This window comes from Lottia gigantea (assembly GCF_000327385.1).
Source record: "Lottia gigantea unplaced genomic scaffold LOTGIsca_128, whole genome shotgun sequence".
NCBI lineage: Eukaryota > Metazoa > Mollusca > Gastropoda > Lottiidae > Lottia > Lottia gigantea.
The window spans coordinates 70408-85015 of record NW_008707390.1 but is presented as its reverse complement, the minus strand read 5'-3'; the positions used below and the strand labels follow the sequence as shown (position 1 = coordinate 85015).

Here is a 14608-nt window from a genome sequence, read left to right as displayed (position 1 = left end):
AGAGAATCCTATTACAGTGAATTGTTTTAATTAATTATGCTTGTCTAAATTTATAAGTTATTGAAAACTATGAAAATGTGTTCTGTGCCATAAATCATAATACAACAGCAATAAAAATATATGGTCTTGAGGGAAGTCTCAGTGACTACACTATTGGTACAAGTTCCACTTTTGTATGTGCTCACATGAAAATGTGGACTTATATTGCTGTTACCCCTGACTCTCTATTTCAACATTCCTTCCAAGAAAGAAGCTACAGTTTCTGAGTTCATCTAATTTAGTTAAAAAAGATTTAGTCCATTTTCAATAAAATTTAGTATTCTAGAATGAGATCTTGGTCAATGTTGGAAATTGCAATGCACAATAGTTTAACTTTGCTTTACATTGTTATTTCTTTACTGCTGCATTTGATGAACATTACCTTGCAAGGCAAGCGGTCTTAACAAATCTGTCTTGTGTTTAATAAGAATACCATTACAAATTATTTGGATGATTTTTCTTTTGCTAACATAGCTAAGGATATGGTAACACAAAGTATGACAAAAAGTCTGTCATTATGATAGTAAGCTATATAAATTGCCAGACAGACTTGAAATTTGCTCCACAGTACATTTAAATGCATAATTCACTCCTGTATTGAGAAACTACTAAAATATAACATTTATTAGAAATTGGCTCTTGAACCACTATCACAGCCATTCAGTACATATATTGTTCAGAATTTTTGTTATATTTTTGCATTGTTGGTCATGAATTGGGTGATAATATTGCTTTAAATATATATCATTGAATCTTTTTCTGTTATCTCTTTTAAGAAACATAATGAATTGTTTTGAATATGAAAAAATGTATATGGTTAATGAGTAATTTTTCACCTATAAGTATGGGCTGACTTGAAGGTTAGATTACTTGTTTGTATTTAGAGTAAATAATTTTATGAAATCTCAAAAAAAAGGCCTGTCCAAGGTCAGAAATATGGAGTTCATGTTCTGAAATGACTCTGGTCTGCTTTAGCTAGGTTTACAATGGATCAGTTGATATAGACGATGATATGATATGATATATGATGATCAAAAGATATCTTGCCCCATTGAAACCCTATCTGTGATACATGTTTATTTGCATTCTCTTTTGGCTTAATGTGGTATATATGATTTTAATCATAAACGCATAATAATGTCACAATTATAGTTTAATAGTATTAATATAATTTTGCTAAGAATGTGAATTATACAAAATTCAAATATTACAATCAAATATAAAGGCTATCAGTCATGCTTTCACAAATCCTTGGTTCCATAGAAAAAGGGTTATGGACAAGCAGAACTAGAAGATCCTGAAATCTTTAATCTGTTTCTTCTTTGATCTTTGGCATGACACATATATATATCTAACTTTGCATAATTTTGCTTCTTTGTTGTTGTTTAAAAAAAAAAAAATAGGAAATGTTTGTCAAAGATATATATTATGCTCATTCTGAGTTCTTTCTTAACATTACTTTATTTTTGGGTAGAGCAATTGATAGTATTTTCAATATCAATCAATCTAGAGCATACATATCTGTAACTAAACTCAGTGATCATTATTGATGTTTATATACTAAAGAATATACTATTAAAAAATCATATGTACATATAAAGTAATATGGGTCATAACTGCTGATTCATGTATTATTAAGTTTCTAAATTTCCATGTAATACCCTAATTGTGAACACTTGCAAAACCCACAGAGATTATTTTCGTGAATAAATCTGTATTTTTTTTTTTATAAGAATTAAATTTTGAGTATTTATTTGTAAATAAAACATTTTGTTACTATGAGGCCTTTGTATTTTTATGTTTCACTAATAAATTGTCTATAAAGAGATCATTATTAGTATATATATTTATATGACTTGAGAAGTTGTATTAGATGGTGTATGATACACTTATATTGATTTATTACAAAATATATCTACCAAATAACTAGCCCGAAAAATCTAGCTCTTCCCACTTTTTCAGATGTTATACACATGTATATGTTATATAATGTATGATTTCATCACAGGTAGGGTCAAATAGGAGAGGAATCCAATCAATTTTTGGGTCACTACTGTCAATAGTTTTTGAGAACTGGTTCACGTGATCTACATTCTTGCATAAATTATACTTATGGAGTTGTACAAAGAAAAGCATACCCATTGACTGTATTGTGATACCATGTATGGCACAGGTACATCATAGTCTATGGACACCAAAATTCATCACAAATTTGGCTTATGTTGTGGTGAAAATTCTCATAAAATAAACACTGAAGTGTACTTAAATCAGTTTGAATACAGAAAGAAATGTTATCAGTTGTAACCTTATATAGATATAATATTGGCCTGTTTACATTTATACCAGTCATTACACTCGTGAGGTTTAAAGTCAATATCTTACGCAACTTTTTAAATTATATTACCAAAATGATCAATAGCTTTCTACTATTCCATTTCAAAACTGATCTTATGTACTCCTTGACTTTAATGTTTTCTGAATTGAACTTTGACAATCATTTTCATATGAATTGAAATATCAATTACAACTCATCAATATAGTCAGACAATAACTTTCTTTCAGTTATTTTCTGAAGCTGATTTGGTTTCTTCCAAGACTTTTAAATTTACTATTTCTAATGTGGCTCTTGTTCTTGAAACTCAACAGTAGAATATACATACAAGTTGTGGATCAATTCTTTAATAATTCATTCAAAGCTTGAGCTCTTTATTCTTCTTTAGAAATCAATATTAAACTCAACTATTCATAACATTATCAAGTCACTTATTTATATTAGATTTAACTCTAATGTCAAGTATAGGCTTTGAATAACGCAACCTTGAATATCAAATATAAATTATTTAAATAAGACTCATATCCTGTCATTATATTGAACTTTGATTCTTTTTTTAATGCAATAAAAGGACATATAAAAGGAATTTCAAGGCCAACAAAGGACTGTGGCTTACTAAGTGAATATTGACAAGCAAGATAATATTCATTTATATTACTAGATAATGTATTTTATCTGTAAATAAAAATGATAGAATTGCCAAGGCCTAAGTCACAACAAACCAAAAGTCTTGTAAGATTATATGCATAATCTATGTAAAGGTTGATGTGCTGAATATAATCAACCAGACATTGCCTCATAGTTGCTGATAGCTGTTCTGTTGAGATTTTGCAAATTTAGACTAATGTCAGAAGAATTGTTCAAAAATATTTTCCGTTATTTCCCAACATCATTTCCCCCTCTTATGGCCTTGAGGACACAAATAATTTTTGACATACAATTTTATGTAGTGTATTTTTTATTAGAAGACCTCTAACTGTTGGTATCACATATAAAATTTCATCTAATGAAGACATAGAAATGAAATGAATTTATTTCACCAAGCATTATTTTACTTAATTACAAAAACCTGATTACATGGACTCATGTTTCAGCTACAAAGCAGCATATGTTCATATACATCTATCTGTACTTACTGAATCAATTTTATTCCTTTCTGAGATCGAACAGATCATACCAGAAATCACATATTTAGGAAATAAATCAGCCTTTTTTTCACAATATGAATCTCAGAAAAGCCTTTGATCATCCATCAGCACTTATTGCCCTTATACAGATATGATACCCATTGGGACGATTGGGTAGCTGCGAAATTTTGGTTTTACAGAATCACTGACATTAGAAGCCCACCTGCATCCATTTCATTAAGTTTAAATCTTTTGAAAGAAAGCAGTAATATCACCAGAACCAGCTGCACCAGCTAATTTTCTAACTTGAGCTCGTTTAGAAGCTTGTTGTGATGTGACTTTCTGGTGACATATAACACACAATGTTCTCATATTATCTATATCACACATTCCACCACCCTCAAATACTGGTTTAATATGGTCTACATGCCAAAACTGAAATATGGCCAAAATAATTCAGCATGATTAAACTTGACCCTAGTACCTTGTAAAAAGTACAACAAAGCTGAACAAGGTAGAGAGAAAGGTTTTCAATTTCCTTTTGAAGCTCTAAATATAAATACATATACCATTTTAAAATGATTTTTACGTAAAAATTTCCAGCATTTCACATTGATAAGTAGCAAAACTTTTATTTTATTTTAAACATTGCTCAATATATTTGTTTTAGTATACATGAACAATCAATGATCTTTTAATCTCATCATGACAACTAAAGAAGATTTTCACATTTAATCCTGACTATGATCATGATATTAATTATTTATTTTCAATTATTTTGTCAAAATAAATAAAAAAATTCAATTAGTTAAAAGGGAATCTTTATCTTTTAAAAAGTAAATCAATAAAATATTTATGATAACTTCTATCAAGATAGTGACATTGCCTTGAGTCATGATACATACCTGACCTTCAACTGGTTTCCTAGCCATCACTTCTTTTACTTTAGATTTTAATTTAGAAAATTTACTCTCACTAATTAACTTGACTCTCACTTTCATATCAACAGTATCTCTGCAATACAACCAGTAGTGTTTCTATGAATCATAACAAGAGGGGGGAGGAGGGGGTGTAGGAGCCTCAAAATGTCAAGATGGGGGTTCGGGGCTCAAAGGCCATTCTTTTCCTATTTAAAATGATGAGAAAATTTGAGATCATTTTTTGTGAATTTCTAATATTATTGTCTTAATTATTGATGCATGTTCTACAATATACCATATATATAGATATATAGTTCGAGCTTTGTGACCATAGCCCATGCTTTTTATGAGAATTTTATTTTAATATCACCCTAACACAGTTTTATAACTTACTTGATTTGTTTATAAAATGAATGAGCATCAAATTGACAGATCTGACAAACACCATGTTCTATTTGATAGATTTTATCACGACAATATCCACTGTCTGTTTTAGTCTGAAATAACAGCAATAATAACTTCAGAATCAAACAGACATAGATCTGCCATACTATCATTGATAATCAAACAGGTTACCACCCAAGTTTCTCTAGCGAACTGCAACAGATTCAGCTGAACAGAAACTGCAAATGATTGCTGTATGATAAGTTTTTGGTCATCAAATACAGTTGTTTTAATTATGTTATTTAAGTCTATGAATAGAAAAATCCTTAAGAAGATTTCCTAGTCCTAGTGCATCTGAGTGTCTTAAGTTATAAAGTTATTATCATTAGAATTATTATTTTCATAACGTTTGTAATTACATCATATATAAAGACACTACTGAGATAAAAAAAAAAAAATACAAAGTAACAAGATCTTACAACCAAAATAATAACCTACCCAATGGGAATCGGCACAATTTAAGGAACAGAATCTGGTTTGCCAGGCGTTATTATTAGATGTTATTGTTTGTGTTGTTAATAAACTATTACTATAGGGCTGACTACAGTTTAAACATAATGGTACACCTTCATTATTTACAACCTAGAAATAAAACAAGTTCATACTTTTTGAGGTATGGAAACAAACTGAAGCTTTAAAGTGAGCTTGTTTACTTTTGCATGGGATAGCTGATTTACCTGTGATACAAGGTAAACAATCTGTTTCTGTATCATCAAAGAAGGGAAAGGATTCTGACATGGCTTTTGTCCCTCAAGTTTAAAATTTCTTGCCTATTGCAGTTTGCCCCCCTTGACAAATGTGTGGCCTCTACTTGGTCCCCAACCTAATGATACATAGAAACACCCCTGTTTAAATCACACATTAATTACTATTTAAAGAATAAATAACACAAGAAATACATAATAAAAATCAGTTAGTGGTGTAATAAACAATCTATTATCACATAATAATTGTTTATTGAATGTGTCAATAATAACTAATATATATACAGGTATTAATCATAAAAACATCAATTAACTCTACTTAGCTGTACATGGTGCTAATATAATTATCATTATTTGATTGATCATTAGAGGTATAGTGCTAATTGCATAATTTCTTCAATGAATTGATTGAAATCTTTACCATCAAGTTTTAATACCAATTTTCTATGGTAAATATTAGCTATAAGAAGCCATAACACTAATTTTATATGTACTGGAGGTGACAAAAAATTATTGAATTAAAGAATCAAATTTTTGATTTCTACACATTTGTGATATCTTCAAAGATCAGGATATTAGTTTGTTACATCTAGGGTCATGAGTAGTAGTTAAAGCTCAGATAACCTTGATATAACAAACAGATATCCCAATCTGCAGTCATAAAGCAAAGTATTTCAGAGTGTTTCGAGGCATTTTATACTGTAATGGTTCATGTCATATTGACAGGTAACTGGAGGGAAGACAAACCATTTTGTGAAAACCGTTTTATCCAATTGTACAACTGAAAGTGGGGTTTATTACCTGAGCTATTCCATAACTGTCATCATTTGTTTTATTGCTTTCTTCTGTTGGTTTTTTACTAATCTGTCTCACTGTGCCATTGATAGAAGTAGCTAATTTAGCTGCTGCTTGACTGATATCTTCCTGTAATATATTTGATAAAACACTTAAAGAGATGTATCAATATCAGTGTAAACAATATGATATAGTATAAAGAATATCAGCATCAGATTTATCCTATATATAAATATAAATAGGATTTTCTCCACACTTATTCATGTAAACAGAAATATATAAAATATACTATACTAAATGCTTTAATAGAGTGTGGGACATTGATTTGTATTTGTATCATGTCTCCAAAATAACTGATTAATTCGAGGGGTTTATTTTACTAGAATCATAACCCTGTAAATATATGTAATTGTTTAATATGTTTTGAATCCTGATACGTGGAATAATTATTGAAATCTTGGCTTGTTTTGGTTAAAGTATAATGTACCTTAGTTTTATGACGTTGAGTAGATGAGGTTTGTTTACTACTGATTTGTTGATATGCTGCTACTGGATTTATAAACAATACACCTCGATTTATTAACAATCTTCTCTTCGTTTCAGTTAATCTGTAAAAAAACATTAAATACAAAATCCAATGGCATATTTAACCAGAAGTTTCAAAAGCTCGATTTAAACTGAATATAAGTATTTCCAAAAGATAAAACTCAAATCATGGCTCTCTGAAGACATGTCTGTGATTACTGACATCGTGCAAAACCATAGAAATTTGTCAAAAACAATTAATACTGGAATTCAAGGTCTCAGAACATTCGTCAGTATAGACCATCACAACATTCATGCAGATTAACAACTACTCTGGGATGATATAAATTGTTATTGAAAAGTAAACAAAATACAATGGCGGAATGAAAACCGGGGTATTTCACATAACCCAGCGCAAGCGCAAGTATGCCTAGAACACAGGCGATCGTACAATTAAAACAGTTAACATGTTACTATAGACCTTTATAGTATACTGGCGATAAGTTAAATTTATAAAATATACAATATTAACAAAATTTCTAATATCATATGAACTTACAAATTCCATTCTCTAACAAAATTCTGTATGAGTCTAAGATGTGGTCGATATTTCAATAAGTCAGGTAAATCATCTATATTATTTAATTCTATATCCAGTGGTACAAAATTTATATTTAAAGCCTCTTCATTCTGAAAGGATAAGTTGAAAATTGATAGTAATAACTTTTAATTCAGAAATATTTATTGACTTACATGGTACAACAAAACAGCCAAGGGGTATATTTTACCTTCTACCCACAACTCTTGAAGTTAAGCACCGTGTGGTGCTCAGGGACTTTGAGGAAAATTCTGTAATGTCTTGATGGATTCATTAATTGTTTAGCTTTGTATAGGTACCTAAATTTGGCTTTTAACATGGTGAAATACTAAAAAAAAACATGACACTTTATATCTCGCTCTAAATGTGCTGATATCCCATCTGTAGATCACGTCTGAGGAACGAGTAGATTTGTCAGACTAGCTAACTATATGCCCTATTCAGAAAGGCTATATGAAACTGAAAAAAACTGAGACAATATGAAAACATAATATTACCTCATCAAAGATATAGATTCTACCAGTATATCTACTACCACAATATAGAAATATTTTATATACAGTTTCTGGTATACTGATATTTAACACTTTATTATTTACAATAGGACTTGTCTTGTTCTCCTGGCTTTCTGTCATTGCTGGTGATAAGTGGTGGGAGTTGACACTTTGAGAGATATTTTCACCATCTCCAGAAGTTTGGTATTCAATTGAGCTTCTCCTTTGTTTGAATAATGGTTTTCTGGAACTACATCCAGATCTATTATTAGAATCCACTGGTGTTACTGGAGTTTTAGCTTTGAATTTATATTTTTTTCCTGATGAACCAGGGGTTGAGATAATTTTTTCTGTTTCTTTTTCTGGGGGTGTATTTTGCTGAACATGCAATATTTTGGTTTGAGGGGTAGAACTGTTCATTTCAATCTCAGGAATATCAGAATTAATTAATTCTCGATCATCAAATGCCGTTTGATAATGCTGTTCTGATGTATTTTCGCTACGTAAGATTTTGTTTTTCTGTTTTTTGGGTATAACAATTGATGGAAGTTCAGAATCTATAAAAGAATTAGCACTATCACATTTTATAAAATCACTTTCACTATCCCTATCAATATCAATTTCATTACATTCAGCATTTGTAGAATCACTTAAAGTTTTATTACACTTTGCTGAGCTATGTATGGAGGATTTAACTCCCTTTGTGGAAGTTTTCTTCACAGTCCCTGGTTTTGGTTTTGGACTATCACACATTTCACAATATGGTAATTGTTGATGGTTTAAATATGTACAAGCCATGCAACTCCAGTGATTTTTCTGGTGTGGGGCTGTCATGGCTTCCTTAACCAATTTCATGCTCCCATTTTGATCACTTTTATTACTAGGACTAGAATGTGAATGAGAGGAGATAAATGGACTATCAACTTTAGAATATGATCTAGACTCATTACATGGACTAGAATTAGGACTAGATATTTCACTATCACGACATAAGATGTCAAAGAGTTTTGTTCGAGTTTTCATCTGTGGACGGAAATCTTCATTCTCACTATCACTGTCTAATATAACTATATCTTGATTGACTGTTTTAGGTTTTTTACTGCTTGACAAATTGATTTCTTCTGAATTGTTACGTTTACGTTTTCCTGTATCAACTGCTGATTTATTTCTTGATGTAGGTGGAGTTAAAAAATCTAATATAGATTTCTGGTCATTCGGCTGTAAAATATATCACGAATTGTATCATTAAAATTATATTGAGCTTGATATTAGAAATGAAGAAATGTCCATCAGATCTGCCTACCGCTATCTAAAAAGTCCCATAAGTAAAAATTTCAAGAGTATAAAAAAAACCTCAAAACCAATAAAAAGAAACTCAACACTTTTAAAAACTAAAAGGTAACTTTGATAGTGGATATAGATTAAGCCAATTCAAATAACCGTTTGGAGAAATAAGTGACATACCCTTTGTGATTGAAAATAATTGGATAAATCCATATCTGAATTTTCATCTTCTACAGCATAATTCACCTCAGCATTGGATAATAATTCTACCTGATATTTATCACCAGACTCTGCCTCTAATTCCTGTTTTTTACCTGATAATGTTGTCGAGGTTACCACTGTCTGAAAAAAATATAGAAATGTTGATGAAGTACAGATATAGAATCTAAAGTTTCATAGACCTCATTCATGTGTAAGCCTTATTCAATCAGAAAACCAAAAACCCCAAAACATGTTGTCACTGCAGTGGAACTGCCACCTTGATAGTTTAAAGTATTCTTCTCTAATGTCAGATTTGGATTTAAATTCCGGAATTGAATTGACTGAATATATATACATGAGATCTCTATAGAGAGTAATATCAAGAAAAACATATAAACATATATACAATTACAGAACATTATGGATATATAATCAAAAGAAAGTTATGCTCACTCATCATTCTGACTGTTATTAATGACCTTGGACAATAATCCATCAAATTTCGCACAAATTTGAAAGAAAACTTTGTTTACCATATATAACCTTTCTGATATTTGTCATATCTTACCTTTTTACAAACAGCTGACCATACCCACTCATCCATAGTACCTTTAGCTACTAAATAATGAACTGGTACACAGCTAGTCTGACCAATACGATGTGCTCGGTCTTCACATTGTACCATTACACCGGGTGTCCAATACATCTCTGCAAATACCACCAACTTAGCTGCTGTTAGAGTTAATCCCTAAAAAACAGAGTATAAAGCAACAAAGTAATTCAATGGATAGCAGTGTCATACACACACCTTTTCAGATTCATATAGCATTGGGTCATTTTCACAATGAATATAATTTCACATTTCACAGATTATGACAATACCAAACACAAAAGTCATATTGCTTTTGTATTTGCGATATTGACGTCATAATCTAGTAAACTCTTTTTGGAATAATCGTGTCGTGGAAAATGCCAAATTTATACATACCACACCAGCAGCCAGGATACTTAATATAGCTACTTTAATACTAGGATCTGATTGAAACTGGGTTACATACATCTAAAATCAACAATTTTTCATGTTACAAAGTCACCTTCAGACGTAATTTTTTTAAATTATCGTCATATCTATTACAATTCTAATTGACTGCATCTCCAATAAGTAAGGTAATTTTGGGCTTGACTTTCAGCTAGCGAATATTTGCTCATTTGGCTAAACAGAGAACTTTCAATTTACAAGTAGCATAACATCACTTTCATCAAAATACATCAAGATTATAAAATACTCTCAATCATTAAACAGTTGAATCACTATCTTGTACTCAAGTGCTGTTTTTAAGAAACTAGTAATTCTCATTCACCAGTCAGTCTATAGTCTAAAAGAAAGAAGCCATTTACTTGTCTATCAGCTGGAGGGACGGTACCATCAATTCTAATAAACTTCACTTTCTTCTCATATAATAACTGTTGTATACCATTCATCATAACATGGTGATAGGCAAATACTAGAAACTTTAAATTCTCATTTTCTATTAACATGTTGATATAATCCTTTACAGGACCAACCTGTAATTAATTTCACAAATGTGTTTTAAAGCAACACCATGTATTTGGACTTATTTCTCTGAACTCATTTCTGTCTAAGTTTTGCACAACTTGTCTAATAAACTGTTTTATTCCTAATACAGTGTCAATAGAGGTTAAAAAATCAGCAAGTAACAAGTATACTTATATAACACCCTTGTCATTCAAAAGCTCTTGAAATGTGCCTCAAGAATCTATTCCACTACACAATAGAAAAATAAAATAATTATTAACATACCTTTGCTTCCCCAGTGAGTTGTAATAATTTTGATATCAAGCCTAATGTTGTTGTATCTTGTTTATCATCAGAAGTTATCTGCCCTTGATCTACTCTGGTTAATGGTAGATCTGGTACTAGACTAGATACTGTAGAAGCACTATGATTTAGTTTGAGTTTTAAATCAGCAAAGGTTGAACGAATATCCTGTAATGGATGATAGTCAATAAAACATGAGGTCTTTGAGTGTAAATGAATTAAAACATCATATACCCTGAAATATTTACATTTCTACTATCACTCCCTTCAATAAACCAGTTAGCCAAACCAGCGTTAATTTTCCAATAACTGTAGTTTGTCACCTGACAATAAGGCGTATGAATACATCGAAAACGAAAACAAGGATTGACCCAAGTTTTTTACCTAGAGTTGGATTTTGAAAGGGTTTCTAACAAGTATTTTAAATCAAGCCATATTAAACAGATTCCGTTTTTATTAAAAGAAATAAAGTGTTAATTTTGCACTTGATTTGAAACATTGGTAGACTACGTTTGAAGAGAGAAACAATGTTCATGTCGCTGTTAGCCGATTGACGGGAATTTCCCTCATTCTATAAAAAGACTGTACAGAGAGAATATCGAACATACGTATAGAAGACTACACACGTAAAGGTAAACCAATGTAAATATAAAGAATAACGATAACAAGATCCACATTCATTCCTTAAGTATATAACTTGAAGCATATGGTGTTAACATTGTGTGACATCACTTATTAACAGCTGCTATACTGGTCGCTCGGGTTGAAAGGATTGAAAAGTTTATTCTGAGATTACACCTCATTTGTCTTCAAGCCGCTATTATTTTCACTGTGGCCTAAACAAAGGCATCAATTCATATCATATGAACTTCTAATGGTTTTACAACTACAAGTAAAAAATATTTTTGAAGGATAGGTAACATAGTTAGACATTATATTATTATACAATAAAGTATATAAAATGTAATTTAGTTGCTGTTCTTTAAAACAAAGTTATGCCCACCTTTTTTAATTCAGAATCTTTGAGTTCAAATAAAACTTTCTGTCTCTGTTTTGGTGGTAACTGAGTGAGTACATCTTTCTTTTCTCTTCTTATCATCACCATTTTAACTAATTTGGTCTGTAGTTCTTCTAAATTACTAGCTCCACTGAACAAAAAAAACAAATACATTTTAACACTTTCATTTTCATAGCCTGACACAGTAAATTTTGATAGCATGATACAGTTCATTATTCTTGTTTGTATCTTGCACAATTATAGTTGGAAGTTATCTCAAAGAGTAGTATCATTAGTAAAATACATGACATGCCAATCTGTTACTTACTCTACTTTTCGTCGCTTCATGCGACCAAACCATTCTAATTTAGCATCACAATATCTTGCAGTAAAATCCCACCAGGATCCAAAAGCCTTAGGACATAAGGCATCCAACTGAGGGAATAACTAAAATATCAAGTAATTTTCTTAATAAACATTGACAAAGAAAAGGATTTTTCTAGTATCTCATCTTTATCTCAAAAGAGTATGTTTCTCTCAGAAAATATCTGGCTTTTCAGAGGAAAAATTTGATCTGGGGGTAACTATCATTGAGTGATAAAGTATGATTGGGTATCAAACGAAAGTAAACATGAAATGCCAATTACCTATGAATGATATATATCTAGTTTTCTCATTTTCTTGAGGCACAATTCTAAATGCATTCATAAACATAATTCTCAGCTTTAATTAACGAATATCTATTTTGTTGGATTATCCTACTTACCTCTACAGGTTTAGCTAATGCTGGAGTTCCTGACAGTAATATTCTTCTTTCAGCAGCCTGAACCAATGGTACTACAGCCTTACTACTAGCTGTTTTATTATTCTTGATATAATGAGACTCATCACAAATTATAACTTGGAATTTCTGATTTGTTAAAGCTTCTTTTACTATATGACTTGTAGACTTGCTCAATAAACCATATGTAACTATACTGATTTTAGCAGTAGATATATTCCTTGAGAGAAAATATAAAATCATGCAATAAGTTTAGCATTAGGCACTAGTTTTAAGTGCAAAAATAAAACCCCATGAAATTCAATGTCATTTCTATTGAGAAATTTACACTATAAGGCCAGTGTGTTGTTTCAACTGTAGTCACTTCAAAAAATCTAAGTATGGATTGAAAACGCATTAAAAAAGAGAATTGATCAATCTCTACCTACTTGGCATCATTTCCCATCATAATGAGGTTGATATCATGTGGATGGATGTCAGGAAGCCACTTTTCTATTTCTTCTATCCAACAATACCGTAACGAGGAGGGTACAATAATTAACAATGGCCAGTCCTCTTTATAGTAATAAGCTATTGAAATAGCTTGAATAGTTTTTCCAAGTCCCATCTGTATAATAAAATGAAATGTAAAAAGTTTGGTTGAATATGGTTGTGCAGATAATAAAAAAAAAAGGTAAAAATCATTGGTTTTATTAGTAATATAAGCTTATATAGTAAAATTTGGCATCACTCTAAATAACATTTAACAGCATGCCAGTTCAGACACTTCAATTGGCCTAGAAATTTGATATTTCTTCAGTTTTTACATAAATGAATGATAATATGTCTAAAGATATTAATTATACATACCTCATCTGCAAGAAGTACCCTGTAATTAGAATTTTAAACTTTGAGAGGCCTCAATAATAAGACACATAATTATGTGCTACTGCTATATAGGTTGGAAGATGACAAGATAATGCCCACTTCCAGCAGAAGCTGATACTGCAGACTGTGCTTTAAATGCTGTACCCAATGATCATTGCTGCTCCACTAATCTCTTAGTGAATGTCCATTCTTGATGTTGCAAAATTCTCTTCATTTGCGAGATGTTTTACTCCCACATCTAATAGTATTTATAATTTTAGAGAAATTTTAGACTCAAACAAATTTATAATAGATTTAGGGCTAAATTCTAAATTGTGTGTGCAAGTTTTGAAATATGAAATAATAAGGAAGGGTTGAATGGAATGCCAGTGTATCAGTTTCACTTATCATTATCAGTATCATCTCGTCAGTGAATATCCAAATGATTACCTTCCATTATTGTTGACAGCATACTCAATACCTTCCTTCTGGAATTGCATCAATTTGTGTCTCAGTTTGAAAGGCAATTCTTCTAAAATAGACTCAATATGTGTTTTCATTTTTTTGCCTTTAAAATCCTACTCCCGCCATTACTTGTTTACATATGAAGGGGTATTTCCTCCTCAAACACTAAAGATTTACCAAGGGAGGTAATTTTTTTCAGACAACAAAAACATAAAT

At 30.7% G+C, this 14608-nt stretch overlaps 1 protein-coding gene across 1 annotated transcript; it reads right to left on the bottom strand.

Annotated features, from left to right (window-relative positions):
• Positions 1-3741: 3741 nt before the first annotated feature.
• Positions 3742-14487, bottom strand: LOTGIDRAFT_138707 (hypothetical protein; the record flags this gene model as incomplete). The annotated part of the gene is made up of 22 exons (XM_009048736.1): positions 3742-3933; positions 4404-4512; positions 4812-4915; positions 5301-5444; positions 5490-5539; positions 6349-6490; positions 6849-6969; positions 7446-7576; positions 7982-8277; positions 8722-8901; positions 9010-9196; positions 9443-9604; positions 10032-10211; positions 10452-10523; positions 10862-11029; positions 11286-11379; positions 12293-12451; positions 12629-12747; positions 13067-13301; positions 13510-13688; positions 13931-13949; positions 14378-14487. 22 exons carry the CDS (start codon positions 14485-14487, stop codon positions 3742-3744), a joined length of 3153 nt encoding a protein of 1050 aa, XP_009046984.1.
• Positions 14488-14608: the final 121 nt, after the last annotated feature.